The sequence below is a fragment of the Colletotrichum jinshuiense genome, chromosome 2 (assembly GCF_051148585.1).
Source record: "Colletotrichum jinshuiense chromosome 2, complete sequence".
Lineage (NCBI taxonomy): Eukaryota > Fungi > Ascomycota > Sordariomycetes > Glomerellales > Glomerellaceae > Colletotrichum > Colletotrichum jinshuiense.
In genome coordinates this window covers 1,170,553-1,192,202 of record NC_139309.1, presented here as the reverse complement: position 1 = coordinate 1,192,202, position 21,650 = coordinate 1,170,553, and the positions used below count along the sequence as shown (strand labels likewise).

Genomic DNA, 21,650 nt, shown 5'->3' with positions numbered 1-21,650 from the left:
GACACCGGCACGAACCCTTGTTTTTCCTCCAGGAGTTCGACGGCCGTTGACCGGGCCTTAATACCACCTCGCTCGCCACCCCCCGGGCCATGGGTCATGATAGCCAGTCGTTATCCGTCAACACAGTATCAACGACTCCCTTCTACATCCATGACGCGCCGCTGGTCCATTGCACTATCGGGAAACATCCGCGCGGCCAAGAGCATCCTCGGTGGGGTGGCCCCCTCCTCATCGGCACGTTGCACCGAAGATAAGCTACGCTCGATACCAACGTCGGACGAAGCCCGATCATCCTCCGCCCGCATCTTATCAGCCCGCGGTCCCGCCCAAACCCCGGCATCCCCCTCACCCCCGGATAAGATCCAACCGTGCCAGCCGGCAAAGTAGAGTTGCGAGCCGAACTCGGGGGATACAACCTTAAAGCTTGGCCCCATGAGAAATCGACCATGTGCAGAAGAAGAGCCGACTTCTTGATAACTATTGACCAATCTCTATATCATTCTTACGACCTCAATCCTGGACGTGGAATATCACAATTGCCCCATCATTATCCCGAAAGGTCTCGAGAGTCTTCCCGCCCTCAACGTTGAACCCCCCCTCCCCCTCCCTCCAAGAAGGCAAAGTCCCCAGTTTCGCAACGCACAATGTCTTCGGTAACGGCAGAGCAGCTCGCCCTGGCGCGCGAGACGTGCCGGCCGAACCTGGTCAAGCACCTCATGCTCGAGAACAAGCTCGCGCACTCGTTCGGCCTCCGCGTCGCCTTCTCCACCGAGATGCCGCTGGTCGCCAAGCGGGCGGGGTACTCGGCCGTGCTGATGAACCTCGAGCACATGGCCATGAGCATGGAGACGATGAAGGACATTGCCGTGTCGTGCCTGAACGTGGGGTAAGTGCATGGTGCATGGTGCCCTTCCCCGGAAACAACCTAATCCCATGAAAGCTCTAAGTTGTTGGTAAAATAGCTGACAGGCCGGGCTGCGAAACAGAATCACTCCCACCGTGGTCGTGCCGACGTGCGCCCCGGAGTGGATCTCCAGGTGCCTCGACTCGGGCGCGCAGGCCATCATCGTACCTCACGTCAACACCGTGGAGCAGGCAAAGGTGTGCGTCAACGCATCCAAGTTTCCCCCGTTGGTGAGTCTCCCCCGTCTGAAGTCCGGCTTCTCGATATTCTAAAGAGCCACTTCCATCCCCCCTTTCCACTCTCTTGATCAACCATCCATCTGACCATTGCGCGCGGTCCCAATTATAGGGCCATCGCTCTGTCACCATGGTAACTGCAATGACCCAGTACACAACCACCCTGTCGTACGCGGCCATCGCCGAGGTGGTCAACGACGAGGTGCTCATTATGCCCATGATCGAGACCAAGGAAGGCGTGGAGAACGTCGAGTACGTCAAACTCACCCAACCCCCCTCTAGACTCTCCCATACTGACAAATCCCACAGGGCCATCGCGGCTGTGCCCGGTATCGATGCCCTGTTCATCGGCTGTGCAGATCTCTGCATGGAGTAAGCAAGCCCTGCGCCGGCCCCTGCGCTGGTTAATGATTAAGGACTTTGGGCTGCGACTAACACATTGTTCCAGACTGGGCATCCCCGGACAGTACGACTCGGAGCTCTTCCACGCCACGGTCGCGAAAATCGCGGGGGCGGCGGAGAAGGCGAGCGTCGATGGGCGAAAGGTGTTCGTGGGACTTGGCGGGCTGGAGCCGAGGCCAGACCTGCTGGAGGAGCTGGCAAAACGGCATGCTCCCATCCGGTAAGTGGTTTCCACCCTCCTTTTTCGGTGCGTTAATGAGCACGGGGTCTTTTCTAACAAGGTTAGGTTTGCAATGGCAGGTCGCGATTTGGCGCTTCTACTGGCCGGCATGTCGAAGCAAGCGGCGGCAATGAACGAGATTTCAACCAAGCTGCAATAGTATATGTTATTCTTTTAGCCTCCCAAAAAAGTAAACTAACACAGTCTGTCCTCACAAAGCACTACGGGTCCCAATCTGAACTCCATCCCATCAATTCCAGAGACGCCAGTCTTAACGCCTAGCAGATTCCTTACTCGTAACGCTACAGCAATTTCAAAAAGTTCAGGCTTGTCGTCATGAGGTAAAAGGTCGAATGTGTCATCGCGCTCGTGGTTTTTAGGGGCTTTATTCACCATCCCAAACGTTTCTCAGCGACGAGGGTTCGATGCGGCCGGCGGCATCGCGAGGTCGGCCCCGGTGACCCTCGCCGGTGGTGCCGTACTGCGGACTCAGATCACGGTATGTCACGGGTACATCCGACTCATCGCCGCTGTCGTTCTGGGCCGCGGCAACGGCGGCGGCTGCAGTAAGAAGAGGCCTGGTACGCTCGCGTTCCTCGATGGGACGGTCCGAGAGGTTCCCCCAGCCCTGCGCCCACCATGCGTGCCTCCAGTTACTGGCACTTTGCATGAAGAGTAAGGTAAGGACCTGAAGTGAAGTGAATTGTTTTTAGCTTGAGCTCAGTTTCGTGTTCGATGCATGGAAAATAGGACATACCTGGAGAATGCCGACGGTCAAAACCACGGCAAGGTCGATGGAAGAGTTCCTTATAGTTGCCTCTCGCCACGGGCCGATGCACGGGGTGTCCCGGCCAAATCTCTGGGCGCATCGCACGTCGCCTGTGAATGGCCATTCGCGGTCCTTTACGGTATTCAGGCCACAGCAATTGAGGTTGTCCTGTATTTGGCGGATGGAAGACTCGTCTTTGCTGGCAAACAGGCGTTGCCAGGAAACGGAGAGGGCGCAGTTCAAGTCATCGCCAGGTAGGGCAGATTCCAGGAAGAGGACGGCAATAGCAGTGGTCAGGATGCCCTGCAAGCTTTGAATGATGGTCGGGAAGAGCTGCTCGGCGCGGGCTGGAGACTGGCTGGCGTTGAACAGCAGGCGTGGGTAGTAGAAGGCGTTTGCGGCGCCGAGGATTGGCAGCAGGATGGGGAGTGAAGTCAAGAACGGAGATGTAGGCAGAATGAGATTCGTGCTCGAGACGTGGACGACGCTGTGGGAAATGAGTCAGCATTAGGGAAGAAACCGGTCGTGGTTGGTGATATTGCCGGTGACTTACATGGCCGTCGCGAGAAGCCCGATGCAGATCTAGAGCGTTGGTTAGTTGGAGAGGCCCAAGGGATTTGGGTTCAGGAACAGGAATAGAACAATACCAAGAGATAAACGAAGCCTGGATTGATCATCATGGCGTTTGTCCGGCAGAACGAAGCCTGGTAGAGCGATGTCAAGAACTGGCAATTTGTCTTTGTTCACATGGGAAAGAAAGGGACGGAGATGAGAGACGGTCGGGGGAGAGGACGGAGAAAAAGGGTGTGGCGCTGGTCGTGGCCTCCTCTAAGGGTCGATCACTGTGCTGGGTGGGGTGTGGGAAGCTGCCTGGGGCCGCCTGATGGCGCGCCCGTTTGCAAGCAACAGCGCCGGCAGCAATACTAAAATTCGCACCAGCATCAACGGCGACGGGCCACATGCTCTGACAATAACAAAAGGTGCAGCTCCAGACGTCATCGGCGACCCTCCTAGAAGCTTATTCCCTCAACCCCGAGCACGCAATAGGCTGAGGAGCTCTTGGGGGCACACCTTGGAGACATTCGGGAACGAGTCTTTTTGGGCACCACTGCCGGAGGCCGTTTGGTGTGTCGCGCTGGACCCCGCATGGCATGCTGCCATCACCAAATAAGACTCTACGTACAAGGGCGCAGTCAGCCAACCAGTCGTGTGGTTTATGTCGATCGAACACCGTCTGCAGGGTCTGGCCCCCAGTCGCAGGAGAGGTGAGGTGCGTTGGCTTGGTTGCCTCTCATGCATACATACGTCAAATGGAAGGCAACATTGATATCGGGTGCATGTTTGCTGCTGCTGATGCTGCTGCTCGCCCGCGACGATGAGCTTCTGGTGGCGGTGTGCCGCTGGAGGGATTCATGTGAGAAACAATGCAGTAAACTCTGAGAGCCTGCATGCACACACTCACTCAATCCTGGGGAGTGAGGTAGAAAGGAGGTAGAAAGCAAGAGTAAGTTGATGATGACGACGCCAGCGGCCGCAACTGAGCCTCTGGTCGGGCAGGATTCGATGCTTGCGTCGGTCAGGCCTTTTCACCATCCCTGTTTTCGTGCTTTGTGCATTTTTCCTCCCTGCAATCTGAGTCTGAGTCTGAGACTGTACGACCATGCTGCCTGCGCGTCAGGGCTTCTACTTGTAGACCGCAGATGGGGTCTCGTCCATGCACGGCGCAAGCCCGCCAATTGAACTGGAGAACGGTGCAAAGCGCGTGGCATCTCCTATCTTGCGGGTGCAGAAGCAGATAGGTTGGCGACGACTCACTGGCCCAGCAAGACATCTGCTCGGCATGTTGTTCCGGCAGATGCTATTGGGCGAGCTCAAAGTGCTGTTTGGCTTGGGGATGGATGTCTACTCTGCACGTGGTGTGGTGCGGTGGTGGAGGCACGGCCCCCAAATGTCCCCAGGCCCCTGGTCCTTGACCCCGCGACTAAAGAGGGGGAGGTGAAGGAGGAGGCTTACGAGTGGAATGTCGGAGGTTTTTGAAGATGAGTTTGGTGGCATAATTCGTTGGCTACCTCGGCAGAACAGGGCCTTGTTCGAACCAAAGAGACGGGTCTGACGAGTTGTCTTGTGCAGCGTTGTCGAAGTACGCCGCTCTTAGTTGGGTGCCCACTGTCGTGTTTTTACCATATACGATTTCATGCGCACCCAGGAGCGCATTCAAGTCTCCAGCGGTGCTCGGTGGCGGCTCGCTCAAGTTGTCGAATGTTTTGTACCGGGGAAGAGATGGATTGATATCGAGGACTTTGTGGCGGGAATCACAGCTGCGAATTGCAGCGACGGGACCCACAAGGCTGAGAGAGAAAGAGAGCTTCCCCGGATACCGTTCCGGTCCAAGATGCCCAGCCGGTAGTCAGTTGGCCGAAGTGGAGATGGGTTTCGTACGAGGGCCGCCTTGGCTGAGCGAGGAATCAAGGAAAGCTGGCGGCGCTGCCAATGAGGGCGCGGGGTAGCATTCCTAGCACCCCTTGGCCTGGCCATGCATGTCTGTGATGTGACGTGAGTGCGAGCTGATTGGGCGACGCTGCGGTGAGCTGAGCAGTGGTGTTGAAGAAACCCGTGCGTCTGGAGGTGCAGGTCCATGACAGGTCGAGACATTGCGGCTCAATGAAGGGGCAATTCGACATTTGTGTTACTGCTGAAGCCTCATTTAGTAAGACAGCGCCAGGGGCTGGATTGCAATATGGCGAATAGCACATGGTTGATGCACAATTCATCATCCCATCCGCCCGTCATGGCCCGCATGTCAGCTTCAGCTTGTCAGCTTGCCAGCGACGCTGCTGGTTCTGCTATCCCTACAGCGTCGAGCTGGACAGACATCCCACAGCCCAATTCCCTGTTCAATGTCCGTCGTCCGCCCTTCGACCAACTGTAGTAAGCTTGGAGGCCTAGCCCAATGAGCCACATGGGTGAAGCGGCTTCGTCCGACGGTGGTGTTCGTGAGTGAAGTACCTACGGACAATTAAGTTGAGACGAACATTCTCCAAAGAGGGGCAGCGACACTCAAGCATCCAAGTCCTCCTTTACTCAATACCCATTTTGACCGAAAAGAGGTGAGTGTTAAACAAACGATTGGCCGGAGCTCCTCTAGCTCTCCGCCCATCATCTCCACACCACACACCCACACCGAATGACCCCTCCATCGACGGCGGCACGGCACCAAGCGTGAGCAGGAGGATGGGGACCAGGAGCAGCTGAAAAGCAGGAGCGAACGAGGGGCACCGCTGCTACTGCTGCTGCTGCTACCTTGCGCGGCGCTGCCCATCAGCCAAGATTGACGTCGTCTGTTTTCCCAGCGCAACGCAGCGCCCGCTCATCCACCCATCGCCCTCTTTGCAAATTCCTGTTTGCGCCCGTCTCACTTTCGCATCCGGCACCGTCCCTCATACATTCTCGAGTTTCTTTTTGGAGACACGGCCAGCCAGTCCATCCTACACCAGAACTTCAAAAGTCAAAACACCAAAAAAGGTGGCACAAAGATCTGCAGTGGAACCGTTCACAGATCCGATCGCCCTGCACGTCGGCAAAATCGAGAAATCATGGCTTCCGCCCTCACATCCAAGCTCGCCAACCTGAACCCCTTCTCCCGGTCCGCGCCCGAAGATGAGGAGGAGCTCGGCGAAAAGACCGACAACACCACCCTCGCCGGCGGTGGCCACGCCGCCCGCGACTCGGAGCTCAAGCACCGCCTGCGCGTGAGCCGCGCCATCAGGTCCTTCCTCGCCGACCAAAAGGTGCTCTCGTCGCGCGACGCCGGCGTCGACTCGGAGCAGGCCTCCCCGGCCCTGCAGGCCCTCGTCGACAAGCCGCACATCACCGTGCCGCGCCACCTCACCGACCGGTCCCACCCGCTCCCCGAGTACTTCATCAGCTCCAGCCACAACACCTACCTGCTCGCCCACCAGCTCTACGGCGGCTCCTCGGCCGAGGCCTACGAGGAGACGCTGCGCGCCGGCGCCCGCTGCGTCGAGATCGACGCCTGGGACAACTCCGACAATAAGGACGAGCCCAAGGTCACCCACGGCTACACCCTCGTCTCCAACATCCCGTTCCGCACCGTGTGCGAGACCATCCGTGATGTGGTTGATGAGGAGGCCAAGCGGCCCGAGCAGGCCGCCCCCATCCTGCTATCGCTCGAGAACCACTGCAACCCCGAGGGCCAGCTGCGCCTAGTCCACATCATGCGGGAGGTCTTTGGCGACCGCCTCCTCAGCAGGTCCATCCGGGAAAAGGGCCACGCCGAGCAGGATGGCCAGGGCGACCACGTCCGCCTCGAGGAGCTGGGCAACAAGATCGTCGTCATCGTCGAGTACCACTTTCCCGGCGAGCCCGACGACAGCAGCTCGAGCTCAAGCGATTCAGACGAGGAGGAGAGGAAGGCCCACGACGACTACAAGGCCAAGAAGAAGGCCGCGCCCCCCTCCCTCATCATCCCCGAGCTGGAGGCGCTCGGCGTCTACGCCCAGTCCGTCAAGCCCGTCGACAACAGCTGGTACGAGGAGGTACTCAAGGAGGCGCCGCACCACCACCTCATCAACGTGTCCGAGTCGGGCCTCGCCGCCCACCTCCCCGAGGCCACCGACAAGATCTCGCGCCACAATGCCCACCACCTCATGCGCGTCTTCCCCAAGGGCACCCGCATCTCGTCCAAGAACCTGCACCCGGCCCCCTTCTGGGGCGTCGGCGCCCAGATCTGCGCCCTCAACTGGCAGACCTTCGGCGCCTCCATGCAGCTCAACGAGGCCCTCTTCAGCGGCTCCGAGGGCTTCATCCTCAAGCCCGCCGCCCTCCGCCCCGGCGGCTCCGGCCACCTCGACACGGGCGGGAAGAAGACGCTGCGCCTGCACGTCGCCGGCGCCACCGACGTGCCCGTGCCCGCCGACCGCGACGCCGACGAGCCCATCCGTCCCTACCTCACCTGCACGCTCGTCCACCCCCACGACCTGCAGATCAACCCCCCGAAGAGGAAGACGGCCGGCTACAAGCAGCACAAGCTCACCGGCTTCCTGCACAAGGGCGAGAACCCGCCCCCGACGGACCCCCTGTGGGACGAGACGCTCGAGTGGGACTACCAGGACAACGAGATGGTGTTCCTGCGCATGCTCATCAAGAGCGACGACAGCTTCTCGCGCAACCCCATGCTGGCCGTCGGAACGGTGCGCCTGCTGTACACGGTCCCCGGCTGGGTCTTCATCCGGATGCTGGACCTGAAGGGCCGGGAGACCAAGTGCTCGATCCTGGTCAAGTTCGAGATTGTGGACGCGTGATTTGCCCGGTGGGCGAAGTTTTCATGAATGAACACGGCCTTTTTTTCTTTTTTTTTCTTTTCCGACTCTCTTAAAAGTGTCACCCTGCCAATTTCAATCTTATAAGGAATACAAATGCCATTTTTGGCTATTGATGGACGGTGGCCGACTCGTCGCCCTCGTTAATCTGACAAACCTTTGCCCTTAGAGCGCCTGTGATTGTATATATATGTGCAATTTATGGGCTTTACACAAGCAATGCTGGCTTTCGTGAAGGTTTGCGGTACAACAGTTATTTTGGTCACTTGGCGTGTTAGTGGTTGATTGCCCGGGCGCCAGGGGACCTCCCATGTGCGAGGATGACCAGTTGATGAATATTACATCCTTCACTGTTGTTTTACTGCGCAAATGCTCTGCAGTTAATTTTCTTCTCGGCGTAAAGCTCTTAATATCCAACTTTGAGGTCAATGCCGTCGGTTCTTGGACCATATGGCCTCCCACATGGGTGAGGGTTAGGGTTGCCCGTGTCATTGTTGGGAGCTATCGACTTCGATGCCAAAAGATTTCGCAATTGGCATCCCTGTTATTTATATTCAAAGCAATGCAATATTTCATATAATTACTAGTTCTCCGACTCCGTCATGGTGACGGAAGGTGGATTGAAACATGAACAGCTGAGTATCCGTTTAAATGGGAAGGCAATGAGACGTACCGCAGATATGAAAAGACAAAAGTTCGCATATCACGACTTTCAGCCTCACCAAATACGCAGCTAGATGGTATAGACTCCCATTTGTTCCTTTGCCGCTCAATTCTCTTGGCAGTGCGTACCAAAGACATAACAGAAGGCGAGGGGGGGTTGTTAGCAACGCTAGTGGGACTTGCAAGGAACTACACATCTTTGGGCGCTATCGTACGCGAAGCTGAACACAAGCCATGCTCATCTCGCAGGTCCCCTTGCCTGCGCTTTTCCCAGCTGATGTGCACGATAGCTAGGGTTGTCGTAAGGAGGATTTGACCTTCCAATCGTGGATCGTCAAGGCTTTCCCATTTGCCCCAATCAACAAGGCCAAAAGGGACTTTTGTCTAGTTTGATTTGCGTGCTTCCTCCCCGGACAAGTGTATATAACACCTGCGCTTCCAGAGATGTCTAAACTGATTCTTGATATTTTGTGTGTCCGTAGCCGGCAACTTACTCAACCGATTTCATGTACGACCCGCCAGCAATGAGACTTCCGTACGTCGTCGGCGGCGCCGCCGCCGCCTTCGCCGCCTCCTCCCAAGCACGCGGCATTGTCGCGCCTCGCGCGGCGGGCTGCACCGGCGGCTCGTGGGAGGACCTGGCGCCCATCCCTGACCTCCCGCGCCAAGAGCACACGGCCGTCGCCGTCACCCCGACCACGGTCGCCATCCTCGGGGGCATCACGGGCACCACGGCGGCGGGCGCGTGGAACGACACCGCCCTCGTGGCGCTCTACGATGTCCCGACCGATACCTGGCGGCCCGCGGCCCCGCTGCCGGCCGCCCTCAACCACCCCAACGCCGCCGCCGTCGACGGCAAGATCTACCTCCTCGGCGGCCTCGCCGAGGCGCACGACGCCAACGGCACCTGGCGCGCGGTCCCCGACTCCTGGGTCTACGACCCGGCGCGGGACGAGTGGGCCTCTCTGGCGCCCTTCCCCGCCGGCACGGAGCGCGGCAGCGCCGCCGTCGGCGTCCACGGCACGACCATCTTCCTCGCCGGCGGCCTGCGATACATGGAGACGGTCGCCGGGGGCACCATCGCGACCGTCGCCGACGTCTCGGCGTTCGACACCGCGGCCGGGACCTGGACCCATCTCCCGGACATCCCGCTCCCGCAGCCCAGGGACCACGCCGGCGCGGCCGTCGTGGGCGGCAAGCTCTACGTCATCGGCGGGCGCCACATCGCGGGCCGGCTGCTCGTCAGCAGCACCGTCTACGTGCTGGACCTGGGCGACGTCGGCGCGGGCTGGGCGACCAGCGCCGCGAAGATGCCGACGGGGCGGGCGGGGCACGGCACGGCCGAGCTCGGCGGGCTCGTCTACACGTTCGGCGGCGAGGGGAACCTGGCGAGCGACGACGGCGTGTTCAACCAGACGGAGGTCTTCGACCCCGCGGCCGAGGCGTGGGCGAGCCTGAAGCCCATGAGGCTCCCGCGCCACGGGTCGGCGGCCGTCGCTGTCGACGGGGGGATAATCATCCCGGGCGGCGGGGTCGCCTGGGGGGCCACGCCGGTCGACGTGACGGACTTGTTCCGCCCGTGAGCTGCGGGCGGCGGGGCGCTGGACATGACATGTGGAAAGGGGGGGTCCGCACTTGAAGTCTGAGAGTGCCTGTATCATACATAGTAGACATTTGCCTGGGTGGGCGGTGGCTCTAGCTCTGTTATACAGTGGATCCCTCCCCCGTTGGTGTTACCCAACGTTGTGTGCGATTAAGATGTTTAGAGACAAGGTCTGCCCAGCTGGCATCAGTCTGACCTGACGGGTTCTTATATAAATCAGTAAAATGCTTTTAATTGGTGCTGCCACTCTGAGCGCGGCCAACCCGCGGAGAGTATACTAGAGCTTACCTTTTGTGCAGTCGTCCTCTTGCTCTTCTTCCGCAACGACCGTAGACATGCGACTTGAGCCGCAGGAACCCACTGAATAAACGCCCGCCCGATATTAAGGAAAGGGCTGCATCGCCGTCTTTTAGCGCGGCAGGCAGCGTTGCTTAGCCTTTCCTTCGGACCCATCGCCGCCGGCAACGCCAGCCCGGAGGAGACGGGATTGGAGCACCTAGCGGGCGCGAGGCCTCTGGGTAGATCCCTGTCCGGCTTTGGCAGCGATGCCCTTCGGTTTCGTCGCTTTCGTGAGCTGGGCCACGGCAACAAATAAGAAAAGTCAAATTCAGATGTAACCGACTGCCCTACCTGACGGTTCGCCTTCTTGCTGCCCCCCCACGGAATGAATCGTCTGAAAAGATCACGAATCATAGCCCGCCCTCATTGGCGGGATGTTAAGTTTGCGAATCCCCCCCCCGTCGGAAGATGCTTACGGGCGGGCACGTTTCATGGAAAGAACGATGCCCCCCCATCGTCGCGACGATAATTCGGATTAAACCTTCGGTGCCCTTATCCGGTCATGGTCTCGCTCTTGAAGGGGTGGAGGGCCGGAAAGAGGCCTCAAGGTTCGTCTCCGTCCGCGGATCCGGGGTCCTGAATAGGAAATGCGCGTGTGTGTGGGAGACATGGGAAGAAGTCTAGGCCTTGAGACCCGCGCAGAGGCCAGCGAGTGGAAGAGACTGGAGGAACGGACATGTAAGGACAGTTTTATGCCCTTCAGATGACTCGTCAGACGCTTTCGTGGCGTCGAGCAGAGGCCGGTTAATTCCCGTACGTCGACTATTCCAGTGGGAAGAGGGGAGAGATTCGCGTGCCCGCGGTGAACACAACAACCATAGACTGGCTTGCTTCGACGGCTCGAAGTCGCATGTCACTTTCTTGTTTGTCATAATAGAAAAGAACCGCAAGCAGGGCTTCTCAGTGAGTATCATTGATGTAGTAAAATGTGGTCAGGCATATGCTGTAATTCAGAATGGTATTTTTCGCTTGTTTTTTTCTTTCTTCTATTCTTCAAGAGCCTCCGTCTGTATCAGAAGTTGACTCCGGGGCCCTGGGGCTTGTATGCCCTCGTCATCCTGGGGTCCCATTTCAGCTTGTTCTGCCTCTCCATCTCCTGCTGCCTCTCGACCTCCAGCTCGTCCAGCTGCGCAAAGTTCCTCCTGCCGTGGAACGGCCACTTGCTCTTGCGGTACAGCATGCCTAGAATGAGCCCGAAGATGAGCACGCCGCCCACGGAGCCCAGCGCGATGGGCAGGGCTGGCATCAGCTTCACGTTGCTGCCCCCGCTTGCCTGCTCCGCCTGGCTCGGCGCGGCAATGCCGTTGCCGGGAACCAACGACGGCGTCGGCGTGGGTGTGGGTGTTAGGGTTGTGTCTGATAGCGGCACCGGCGGCGGGGGGATGAAAGATGGTGTTGGTGAGGGTGTTAATATGGGCGTGGAGATGGGTATCTCGACCGGGATCGAGGTGGGTGACGGCAGAGGCGGCAGGTCTGATATTGATGGCGTAGGAGTGGAGTTGAGGTTAGTAGTCGTTGAGACTACAAACGTCGTGAGAGGACGGAGTGAGCTTGAGGATAGAAATGACGGCGTCGGCGTCGGCGTTTGTGATGGCGTTTGAGATGGCGTTGATGATGGTGTCGGGGTGTTTGGTGTTGGTGCTGACAATGATGCCGATGATGACGGCGACGAGGACAATGCTAATGATGTTGGCGCTAATGATGAAGATGGCGTTGCCTTAGCTGAAGCCGACGATTGTGCTCTTGAGCGCCGACTTGTTGAAGTGCTTGGTGTTCCTGTTCCGGGTCCCGTCTGTCCTCCCGTAAGAATGGACCCGGTTGCGGGCACATCGCTCGAGACGCCAACCGAGACGCCTAGCGGAAGTCCGATGGCAGGGAGAAGACCAGCCATGATGTGAAGTTGTTTCGTCGCCTTGGTATTGAAAATGATTATTGCTTCGCGGATGTAGTAATGTGATGGTATAGATGGCCGTTCAGAGTGTCGTAGCGTCGTAGGATTATCTCGGTTGCAATATCCGTTGTTAGAGATCTCTCGGTGCAGTGTGATGCCCGATGAAGAAGAAAAAAATGATTCCGGATGACCTGATCAGGCGGATATCAGTAGTCGTCAATATTCCGGTATTGCGGGCGGACAGTCGGTGTCGCTGGCGTCCCGTCGGGTGCAGGACAGGTGAGGGTGTGGCGGTCGATTGATTATCGATGTAAGTCGTTCCAGCGGCTTAACATTCGCCTTCGCCAAGCCTCAGAGCTGTCAAGGTCAAAATGGGTTCAAACAAGACAAATTAAAGATGCAATAAACATCATACAATGGCAGTCCCAAAAATAATAGTCGCTCCCGTCCCAGGAAAAAAAAGAGGGTTGTTGGTCGGGCCAGGTCCTCTTTAAACAATATGTGCCACGCACCCCTTCCCTCGCACTCCATGTCCTCTTTCGGGGGTGCTCCCTCACCACCTCGGTCCGCCAACTCTGTTACCCCCTCCATCGTCCGTCCAAACGTTGCTGCGTACTGCGAGTTTGGCCTGACATGGTGCAGCGCCGGGACGTGGGAAGGGGGGAGGGAAAACGCTGCGGGAGTGTGAGAGCGTTGGGCGAGGGATCGCAGGGATCTACAGGGGTCGTGACCGTCTCACAATGGTATTGATCCCTGCACGCCAGTTGGAGGCTCAAGCGCGGCTCCGTCGCCCATGGCCTTCGTCAGTATTTCTCCGCAGGGTTGTTGCCAGCCCGTTTCAGACACGGAATGTTTGAGTCGATGTTCTTCAGACCAATGAAACTACCAATTCCTCCTTCGTCCCACCCTTCTCCCGCCCTTCCGGTCTAAAAACCCCCCTCCGGGTTCATCCCTCCGATCCACCATCAACCCTCCGGCCGACGTCTATTGTGTAGCATTCGAACCCGATGTCGTCGTCGACCCAATAAGACACCCGGATATTAAATCTCTCTTCCCTCTCCCCCAGGGCCCAGAGGGCGGGCCCTCCAGAAACTCCTTGCCTCTCCGTTCAGCCTGACGTCGGACCATCCCCGTCGCCCCATCGCCTGCCAAACCGCCCCAACCTCTTCTCGGAAACTGCATGATCCCCGCGTCGTAATCAATACCGTCTCCGGCGATTGATCTCTCTGCCTCCCTGGACACCGCCCTTTTTCTGACGCCGAACTGTGCCAAGCATGTCAATCAGGAGCCTGGCCATCTCTCCATTCGGCACAGCGCGACGAAAGAAGAGGTTTGCTTGCTATCCACAGAACCCACATGTGCCCTACCAGGCAGTCGTCCCCCCCCCCCCCCCCCCCCCCCCCTCTTCTTCCTACCTGGCAACTCCCATGAGGTAATGCCGGTTGTTCGGCATCCCTCTGCCCAGTCGCTGGTTCGCAGCCTGGGGGAGGCCTCGGCAGTCAGTCGCTGTCAAAACAATCTCGCGGAAACAACCGCGACCACGGCCCACCGCTTTCGCACCCGCAAGGCCTGCCTTGGTTCGGGCGGCGATCAGCCCCGGCTCCGAGGTTCGTTTGCTCAAGTTCTTTATGGTAGGTTCGGAATGTTTACTCCTCCATTCGCCAGTCTATCGAGAATACGAGCCCAGCATATGGTGGTCCGTCCCAAGTTCAAATCCAAATCAAATTGAAACCGTGAGAATGTTGTCGGATGGTACGAAAGGGCTGAGAAACACTTACAATGGTCGGAATGGAACGGTACAACAGCGTTCGCTTCGGCGGGACGCATCGCACACTCTAGGACTGCAAAACTTCAACGTTCAATAGTCTAGACTCGCCAGGCCGTCTCCATACCTGTGCATTCCGCACTAGTGTGTTTCTTTCTTCAATGCATCTTCTGGAATGCCAGTCCAATGGAAAGTGGCAAATGTACCCTGGCGGTTTGAAATTGGGAGAGGACTCTTTCGCACCATCCCCAAAGAACCGCGGTCACTACGACTAACTGGGAATAATTCCAGCCGATCTTCTGAACAGCTACTATCTTCACCGAAGCCGGATACGGGCATCATGCAAACTCATGTGGCTATGATTTGAAGCACAAGATCGGTCCAAAAAGCGACGCATCATGCTCTTTCAACACCAGAGTTTTGGAGAAGACTGAACGGTAAATGCTTGACTAAAAATAGGGCCAATTGGCACCTTGGGATGAAGATTTGTAACCTCTTCCCGCGATAAAGATGGCTAAGCTCTCTCCGCGGGTGCACGCATATCAAACACCCTTCCATCTGATAACCACACCAACTGCCCATGAGGGTACAAGATCCGCCACGACAGGGATTGCAACGCTATCCCCGCAAGCTGATGAATGCCGAGTATCTTATCAGTCGCACCAGTGCCTAGGCTGCTCACATCGAGAATACTCTCCCCTCGTATGAACGCCTGTGAGCTAGTGTACCCTTCCGGTAGGCTTATGGACGGCTCTTTGTTTGTGGTTCTATCGTCCCTTTACACGAAACAACTAATTCCATGGAGGACAGAGAAAACAAACGGCCAAGGCAACGGTTGCCGCCCTTATCCGCCGATCCCGTTCAGCCTGTAGGCGCTACTGCATCGAAAAGATGAGTCGGTTCTCACTGCTCGGCACCGGAACTAAACCCAAGAGAGGAACCCCCCTCGCTACCAAGAACTGAACGTTGGCAATCGTGCGCGGAAAATTCCCGACGACCAGAAACACGGCACCTTCTTGCATCGGGCAATGAGAGCCATGCAACGAGGCGGTGCTGCCGCCCTACCACCCCGCGACCATGGTTCTCGTCCGTTTCAAGGCTCTTTTCCCCCAAGAGGTTTCATGTACGATGAAGATCTTGCCGATCTGATCGTTGGCGACTTACACTGGCATCCTGCTTTCGACGTACATGCCCCCTGGCTTGGGTAGGTGACATCGTGTCGTTGAAGGAGCGCATACCGCGTCTCCAGGAGAACAGCTCGCGACCCCAGGTCTATCGTTGATCGGAACAACTACGCTCTAGTCTTTGGCAGCAGGTATTTCGCTGGATACGATTGACTCGAACGACCATCATCGATGCAGGGTCTCATCTGCGTCAAGGGCGGGACCGGTCCGGTCGCTCTTACGAAGCTCTCCTGCCATCTGCCTACTGACCGTCTTTCCCGTTTAAACAGGTAAAGGTGGTTGCTTCAAGGTTCCCATAGTGGTTACAAGACAATATATGTGTTCTAGCATGGCATAGCATGAACCATCAATAGAGCAACTGTAGAGGCCCATTTCATCGTCTACCGCGGGCCCGGCAACTTCAACATGAAAAGATTTGTAGTAAATCGTAACAGCGAGTCGTTAAAAAGATGTCATGAAGGAAAACAACACCCTGCACGAGGACCCTGCACACTCTAGAGGCTGAAGTTGCAAAGCCAGGTAGAAGCATTAGTGTAAACTATAACTCGGCTTGACGAAGAGAAACACCCTCTTGGAGGGCGAACACCACCAATGCCAAGCCCCAAACCCGTTGCGTCTCGCTTCTCCCAGTCGGACCAGTAAACGCCGGACCCTCGATACAGAGGGACTCGGTTTCGCTGCAATCCGTATACACGGAGAAAATAGATCTGCCGGCAGTGCAAGAACAGAGTTGTCGTTGTGTGACGGCATCGGCGCGGGCAGTAAGACCAGGGGGCAATGGCCAAGATCGCACGACATGTTGCGAATATTTGGCAATGCCCGCTGACCAAACAACCCGCATGACGGAACGATCATCTTCGTCCAAAAGGGGGAAAAGAAAGACGGACGAAGAATTGAAAAATTAAAAAATCAAATTGGCGTCTGGCCATCGGTGTTAAGCAGTCACGACATGCGCGGTGTTAGTGATGCCTTTGAGGTGGGGGGAGTCCAAATAGACTCGCGGGATTTACGTCATTGACGCTCCGGTGACGTGACGTGGCCGGGAACTCGACCCCAAAGATCGTTCGCTGGGCTGGAGGGGAGGGGGAACCGCAGCAGCAAAATCAGAGAAAAAAAGCTGGGATCTTGCAGCAGAATCCACTCTCGGCCTGCCCGCCCGCACTTGAGGGCCCCACGGCAGCTGTCAGTGGACCCCGCTTCTAACGCCGTCGCCGACGGGGCCGGCTTTGTGCTGTTGGGCAAACCGAGCGGGGAACCCATCCAGGTTGATTTCAAAGCCGTGAGGCAGTGGCATGATTGCCGAAGTATTTGAATCGGCTCTGCCGCACCGTTGAGAACCTCCAACAACAACCTCATTCACGGCACTACCAACAACTGACCCTTCACAACAATCCAATCCCCGCAGCATACATCAACGGCACCACAACACACACAGATATACACATACACAAACGCAAACACACACACACATCAGCAACCATGAGTCGACACGTTCTCATCCTCGGCGGACACGGCAAGGTCTCTCAGCACCTCACCCCGCTCCTGCTCAAGAAGTCGTGGACCGTCACGAGCGTCATCCGCGCCCAGGAGCAGGTCCCGGCAATCGAGAAGCTGGGCGCCGGCCAGGCCGGCAAGCTGAACGTGCTGGTGAGGAGCATCGAGGACGTCACCGATCAGTCCAAGGCGCAGGCCATCTTGGACGAGGTGAAGCCAGACACCATCGTCTGGAGCGCAGGTAAGTTGGCAAGCCCCGCGAGTCATGGCATTGGATGATCTTCCCGGTCAGTCATCGCTTTTCAGAATGTGGATACTGACAGACGTCACAGGTGCCGGCGGAAAGGGAAACCCAGAGAGGGTGAGTTGAACCGGAAATTCCATTGAAAATGGCGGATCACGTTGAAGCTGACAGTCCCCGCCAGACATTCCTTATTGACCGCGATGCCGCCATCCACTTTGTAAAGGCCGCCGTTGCAACCCCCTCCATCAAGAAGTTCATCCTGGTCTCATACCTGAGCTCCCGCAAGACCAAGCCCACCTGGTGGTCCGACCAGGCCTGGCAGGACGCCCTCGACGGCAACAAGAAGCTGTCCAACTATTTCAAGGCCAAGGTCGCCGCCGACGAGTTCCTCTGGGAGGAGTCCAAGAAGAGGCAAGACTTTGCCGGAATCAGCCTGCGGCCTGGCCTGTTGACCGATGAGCCCGCGGGCAAGATCGAGTTTGGCAGGACCAAGGAGGCCAAGGGCACCTCGAGCCGGCAGAGCGTTGCCGAGGTCGCGGCGCTGGTAGCGGAGAATGACCAGTTCACGACCTCATGGGTCGACCTGCTGGACGGCGATGAGGACCCGAAGACAGCGGTTGACAGAGTTGCAAAGGAGAAGGTGGACGTCGCCGAGGGCGAGGAGTTCTACAAGGCTTGAGAAAAACTAGGCTTTGTTTGAAATGTGAATAATATTATTATAGTAATACAGCGACTTTGTTTTAGATTTAGGCCATCAGGGCAATGTGCTTGAGCTCTCTGTATATCTGGTCAGTCTCGAACCTAATGTGGCTTATTCAGGGTGTGTTTGACTTACTCTTGCACCTGCTCTCCAACCTTCATACTATTATACTTAACCTCCTCACCCTCATCCTTACCCAAGTTAAACTGTTCTGCTCTGACCTTTTGCGCTTGTTCCGCCAGTGCCGGAATTGGCGTGAGGTCAAAGTCGGATGACAAATGCCAGAAGAATGTCGACGAGATGCGGACAAGCGGCCGGTCGGGAAGCGCGACTTTGCGGCGCTCAATCACGTCCAGCGTCTTCTCGTTCACCACAACCTCGTGGAAGCCTGCCTTGATGAGACCCCCTGTCAGGTGTTCCAACTGCTTTCCTGCCTGAACCAAGAGATAGTTGCCCTCGGGGATCTTGACGGCAATCTTCTTGCCCGTGTTGCGCGCCCAGATGTGGAGACCCGGGTATCGGGAGCGGCCGTGGATAGTCAGAAAGTTGAGATCTGTGTGGAAGCCGGCGAGGATGGTGTCTTGCTTGCCATACTTGACCAGGTCTGAAGCCGTCGGCGCGAGGAGATGGGGCCCGTACTTGCCAGCGGAGCTGAAAGCGTCGGCGGGTAGACCTAGGCCAAAGGCTGCCATCTCGGCTAGACCTGTGACGGCCTGCTTCATTGACGTTCCCCACGTGTTCATGGCCAGCGGCCAGCGCTCGCGGATGTGTGCTGCTTCGGGGACGACGTTGGGGGCGTTAAGACCGGGGAACTTGGTCTCGTAAGGCGGGTTCTCGGCCATGCGCCAAAAGAAGCGGCACTTGGGATCGGGCTCGTGTCCCGAGATATCGAGTGGGCGCTCAGAGGGGGCCAGGCGCTGAATGACCTCCAAGCATGGCTCATCGACAGCGCACTTGGGCTTCTCTGTGTCCTCGAGTGTTACACCAATCTGGTAGCTGAGCTCTGGACGCTCATCCTTCTGGAGTTCTTCGGTCGGTTGGGCGAAATAATCCTCGAGCAGGTCAAGGAAGGTGGTGTTGTCGGATTCAGAGACGCGGGAGTCGTGCAGGACGAGGGCGCCATATGTGATGAGAGCAGTGGCGGCTTTCGCACACTCGTCGCGGACGGCAGGGGAGTCTCGCGGCTGGTTGAGGAAGACGTCGAGATCGATAATGGGGAGGTCCATAGGGAGATCCTGCGACGCAGCCATGGTGGGCAAGCGGATGCGCGGGGTCTGAGACGTTGGGCTGGGTGCTAAGCGTAACAAAGACGAGGTTGCGGTGGTTTCGAGTTGTTTGGTGGCAGGGCTCGTTGTATTGTGGACTGTAGGCGATCACGATGAGGAGGCTTTAGGGGGCAGCAAAGTTGTCGAGGTTTTCTAGACAAACGGCGGAACGAGTTGGATTTTGTCATGCGTCGCGGCGCATGTGAGAAGGTCGAGATGGGCGCGTGGTGGGGGTTTGGTCGCATGGCCCCGCCGGGGCGCCTGACCGGAACAGGCAGCTCACTACCGATCCAAGCCGTTGAAGATGGTGCCTGTCCTCCGATATGGGGACAGTTCCAGCCAATCCCGTGTGGTCGTCGGCGCTCTCCGGGGTTGGCCCGCGGAGGCCTGGCCGGGCTGTCGAACCAGACCCCATCCTGATTTCCTTTTGAGCTGTTGTCATTGGACGATTTTCTTGGGCCGGTTATCTCCCGGACTGCGGGCTTCGCTATGAATTTGAAAAATAGATGGGCTGACTCGGGGTGCGGGGAGGCGGAGATCTTGCTAAGGGCCGAGCCTGTGGTTTCCGCCGCAAATCGCCGGTCAACGCCGGCAATCGAAGGCGACACTGCGCGCATTGTGCATGGCTCGTTCCTGGATATGGTCATTGTGGCAGCCGATGGACCACGACAAGATTGTTCTTCGCATGCCTTTTAGATCCCACATTTTTTTTCCATATTCTCCAATCGACCGGTATGCTTCGTTGCTGTGGTTTGGTTTGAAACTGGCCGGCTTGAGATTTGTTCAATCTTCTTTGAAGTCTTCGGTTTCGTCGACAACCTTCCGTGGCCACTCCGGGCATATGTCGATTTGCTCCCGCGGAAACCACAGTTCCAGGAACAGGAACAACAAGTAATCAATGATAACGCAGAGACAGAAGAGCTTGCCAGCCCATATTCCACAGCCGTAGTAACGTTTGAGTCGGTCAATGAGGGCGAAAGACCGGACTCGACTGTTGCCAAACGTCGATGAATTAGCTGCGTCGTAGCCATAAAACTCGGCTTCGCTGAGTTCGCCAGAGATGCCATGGTACACTCGCTCCGTGCGAAGGGCCACGTTTGTCCAAGAGTACATCTTTTGGACCTGTTCATGGAAACGTTCGGTTCGGATTTTGTTCGCCCTTAGCGCGGCGATTGCCCTCCCGGTCGCAATGACCAGGTCGTCCTCCTCTGGCTTTGCAAATACCGTCATGTGCGACGGGAGCACCTCGGGGATACCGCCGACCTGGGTACACACGACGTACAGCCCACAGCTAGCTGCCTCCACAATAACGGTGCCGAATGCCTCCGTCAGACTCGGGTGCAGGTAAATATGGCCACGAACCATGACATCTCGTACCTCCTCGTGACGAATAGGACCCAGCATTTCGACTCTGTCTTGAAGAACGTTTTGTTCAATCATCTGCTCAAGGTCAATGGCTTTGGGACCTGAGCCGGCAATGATGAACCTCGTGTTTGGATGGTTCTCCAAGATACGGGGAATCGCGGCCGTCAAGAGATCCGTCCCCTTGTTATAGAACAGCCGAGATATCACGACAATGGTTATCATGTCGTTCGGGCCCAACTGGTGCGCTGGAGGTGGGTTTTGTCCGAAGGCTTGTCCGGGGTCGGAAGACGGGTAATCGAGGGGACGGAAATTTTCGGCGACGACGGCATTGGGGATCACGGAGACCATGAGAGGATCTAGCGATGCTCGTAGAACGGTGTTCTCTTTACTGTATTGCCGTGTCAGTTTCCTTGGGGTCATAGCAGCTCGCGGCGCAACGTACCATGTGTGGCTAACGCAGATGACATGATCTACGTCGCTCAGGGAGAACTTGAGAATCTTGTTTGTCAGAATGCTGGAAGCATCCGCAAAACCAAAGAGGGAGTGATCCGTAAAGACCGTCCGCAGGCCCATTGTCCTTGCGTGCAGTATAGCCTCGTGGCACAAGCTGCTCAAGCTGGCGTGTCCATGGACGATCTCGATCTGTTCCCTAATGAGGATGTTGCGCAGGATGGGGAAGAACGAGAAGACGGTCGGGAAGGTTGCCGATCGAAAGATGACGAGGAACGGAACATGGTAGACTCGGATGCCGTTCGTCAGGTTGCGCACGCCGGTGCGACCTTCGTAGTTGTGAGTTATGATGATGACTTTGTGTCCGCGGTCGATGAGCTTGGTCGATAGCTGGTAGATGTGACTTTCGACTCCTCCTGGCTGTGGGAAAAAGAAGTCGCTAACCATAGCGATGTTGTAGGTTCGACTCATGTTGTCGGCTTGCTCGACGCGAGCAAATTGTCACCGCGGGAAATGGTCCTCAAGCATCGTACGCAACGAGATCGCGGGGCCAAGGTCGTTGTCGCAGTGGTACGCGGAGGACCTGTACATGGATCTGGGTACCTGAGCTGGAGCTTGGGGTCGCGCGCTGTGGTGCGATAAGAATAACGTGGGGCGGTGAACCCTGGCAGAATCACGATAAGAGAAGACAGCCCAACTTTTTTTCTGGAATTGCGCCAGTTGCCCCTCCCATCTCCAGCTGTAAAGCCTTACAACGAAAGACATTTGCGCAATCCCGGGGACGCTTTCGCAAGGGTCGCAAGAGCCCAATTGACAA

General features: G+C 57.2%; 8 protein-coding genes across 8 annotated transcripts; 4 read left to right on the top strand and 4 right to left on the bottom strand.

The window, feature by feature from the left end:
• Nucleotides 1-644: 644 nt before the first annotated feature.
• EsH8_II_000320 (HpcH/HpaI aldolase family protein) lies at nucleotides 645-1,922 on the top strand (the record flags this gene model as incomplete). The annotated part of the gene is made up of 6 exons (XM_083263618.1): nucleotides 645-886; nucleotides 987-1,134; nucleotides 1,253-1,392; nucleotides 1,450-1,512; nucleotides 1,589-1,762; nucleotides 1,829-1,922. 6 exons carry the CDS (start codon nucleotides 645-647, stop codon nucleotides 1,920-1,922), a joined length of 861 nt encoding a protein of 286 aa, XP_083120940.1.
• Nucleotides 1,923-2,147: 225 nt separating this feature from the next.
• Nucleotides 2,148-4,373, bottom strand: EsH8_II_000319 (uncharacterized protein; the record flags this gene model as incomplete). The annotated part of the gene is made up of 4 exons (XM_083263617.1): nucleotides 2,148-2,450; nucleotides 2,520-3,018; nucleotides 3,085-3,113; nucleotides 4,347-4,373. 4 exons carry the CDS (start codon nucleotides 4,371-4,373, stop codon nucleotides 2,148-2,150), a joined length of 858 nt encoding a protein of 285 aa, XP_083120939.1.
• A 1,751-nt stretch (nucleotides 4,374-6,124) lies between these two features.
• On the top strand, nucleotides 6,125-7,852 carry EsH8_II_000318 (PLC-like phosphodiesterase; the record flags this gene model as incomplete). The annotated part of the gene is made up of 1 exon (XM_083263616.1): nucleotides 6,125-7,852. One exon carries the CDS (start codon nucleotides 6,125-6,127, stop codon nucleotides 7,850-7,852), a length of 1,728 nt encoding a protein of 575 aa, XP_083120938.1.
• Nucleotides 7,853-9,039: 1,187 nt separating this feature from the next.
• EsH8_II_000317 (Kelch repeat-containing protein) lies at nucleotides 9,040-10,116 on the top strand (the record flags this gene model as incomplete). The annotated part of the gene is made up of 1 exon (XM_083263615.1): nucleotides 9,040-10,116. The coding sequence occupies one exon, from the start codon at nucleotides 9,040-9,042 to the stop codon at nucleotides 10,114-10,116; it is 1,077 nt and encodes a 358-aa protein (XP_083120937.1).
• Nucleotides 10,117-11,487: 1,371 nt separating this feature from the next.
• On the bottom strand, nucleotides 11,488-12,366 carry EsH8_II_000316 (uncharacterized protein; the record flags this gene model as incomplete). Its single annotated transcript, XM_083263614.1, has 3 exons — nucleotides 11,488-11,948; nucleotides 12,001-12,192; nucleotides 12,231-12,366. 3 exons carry the CDS (start codon nucleotides 12,364-12,366, stop codon nucleotides 11,488-11,490), a joined length of 789 nt encoding a protein of 262 aa, XP_083120936.1.
• Nucleotides 12,367-16,794: 4,428 nt separating this feature from the next.
• EsH8_II_000315 (uncharacterized protein) lies at nucleotides 16,795-17,732 on the top strand (the record flags this gene model as incomplete). The annotated part of the gene is made up of 3 exons (XM_083263613.1): nucleotides 16,795-17,050; nucleotides 17,142-17,170; nucleotides 17,235-17,732. 3 exons carry the CDS (start codon nucleotides 16,795-16,797, stop codon nucleotides 17,730-17,732), a joined length of 783 nt encoding a protein of 260 aa, XP_083120935.1.
• A 67-nt stretch (nucleotides 17,733-17,799) lies between these two features.
• EsH8_II_000314 (uncharacterized protein) lies at nucleotides 17,800-19,003 on the bottom strand (the record flags this gene model as incomplete). Its single annotated transcript, XM_083263612.1, has 2 exons — nucleotides 17,800-17,830; nucleotides 17,889-19,003. The coding sequence occupies 2 exons, from the start codon at nucleotides 19,001-19,003 to the stop codon at nucleotides 17,800-17,802; spliced, it is 1,146 nt and encodes a 381-aa protein (XP_083120934.1).
• Nucleotides 19,004-19,801: 798 nt separating this feature from the next.
• EsH8_II_000313 (phosphatidylinositol N-acetylglucosaminyltransferase SPT14) lies at nucleotides 19,802-21,304 on the bottom strand (the record flags this gene model as incomplete). The annotated part of the gene is made up of 2 exons (XM_083263611.1): nucleotides 19,802-20,771; nucleotides 20,826-21,304. The coding sequence occupies 2 exons, from the start codon at nucleotides 21,302-21,304 to the stop codon at nucleotides 19,802-19,804; spliced, it is 1,449 nt and encodes a 482-aa protein (XP_083120933.1).
• Nucleotides 21,305-21,650: the final 346 nt, after the last annotated feature.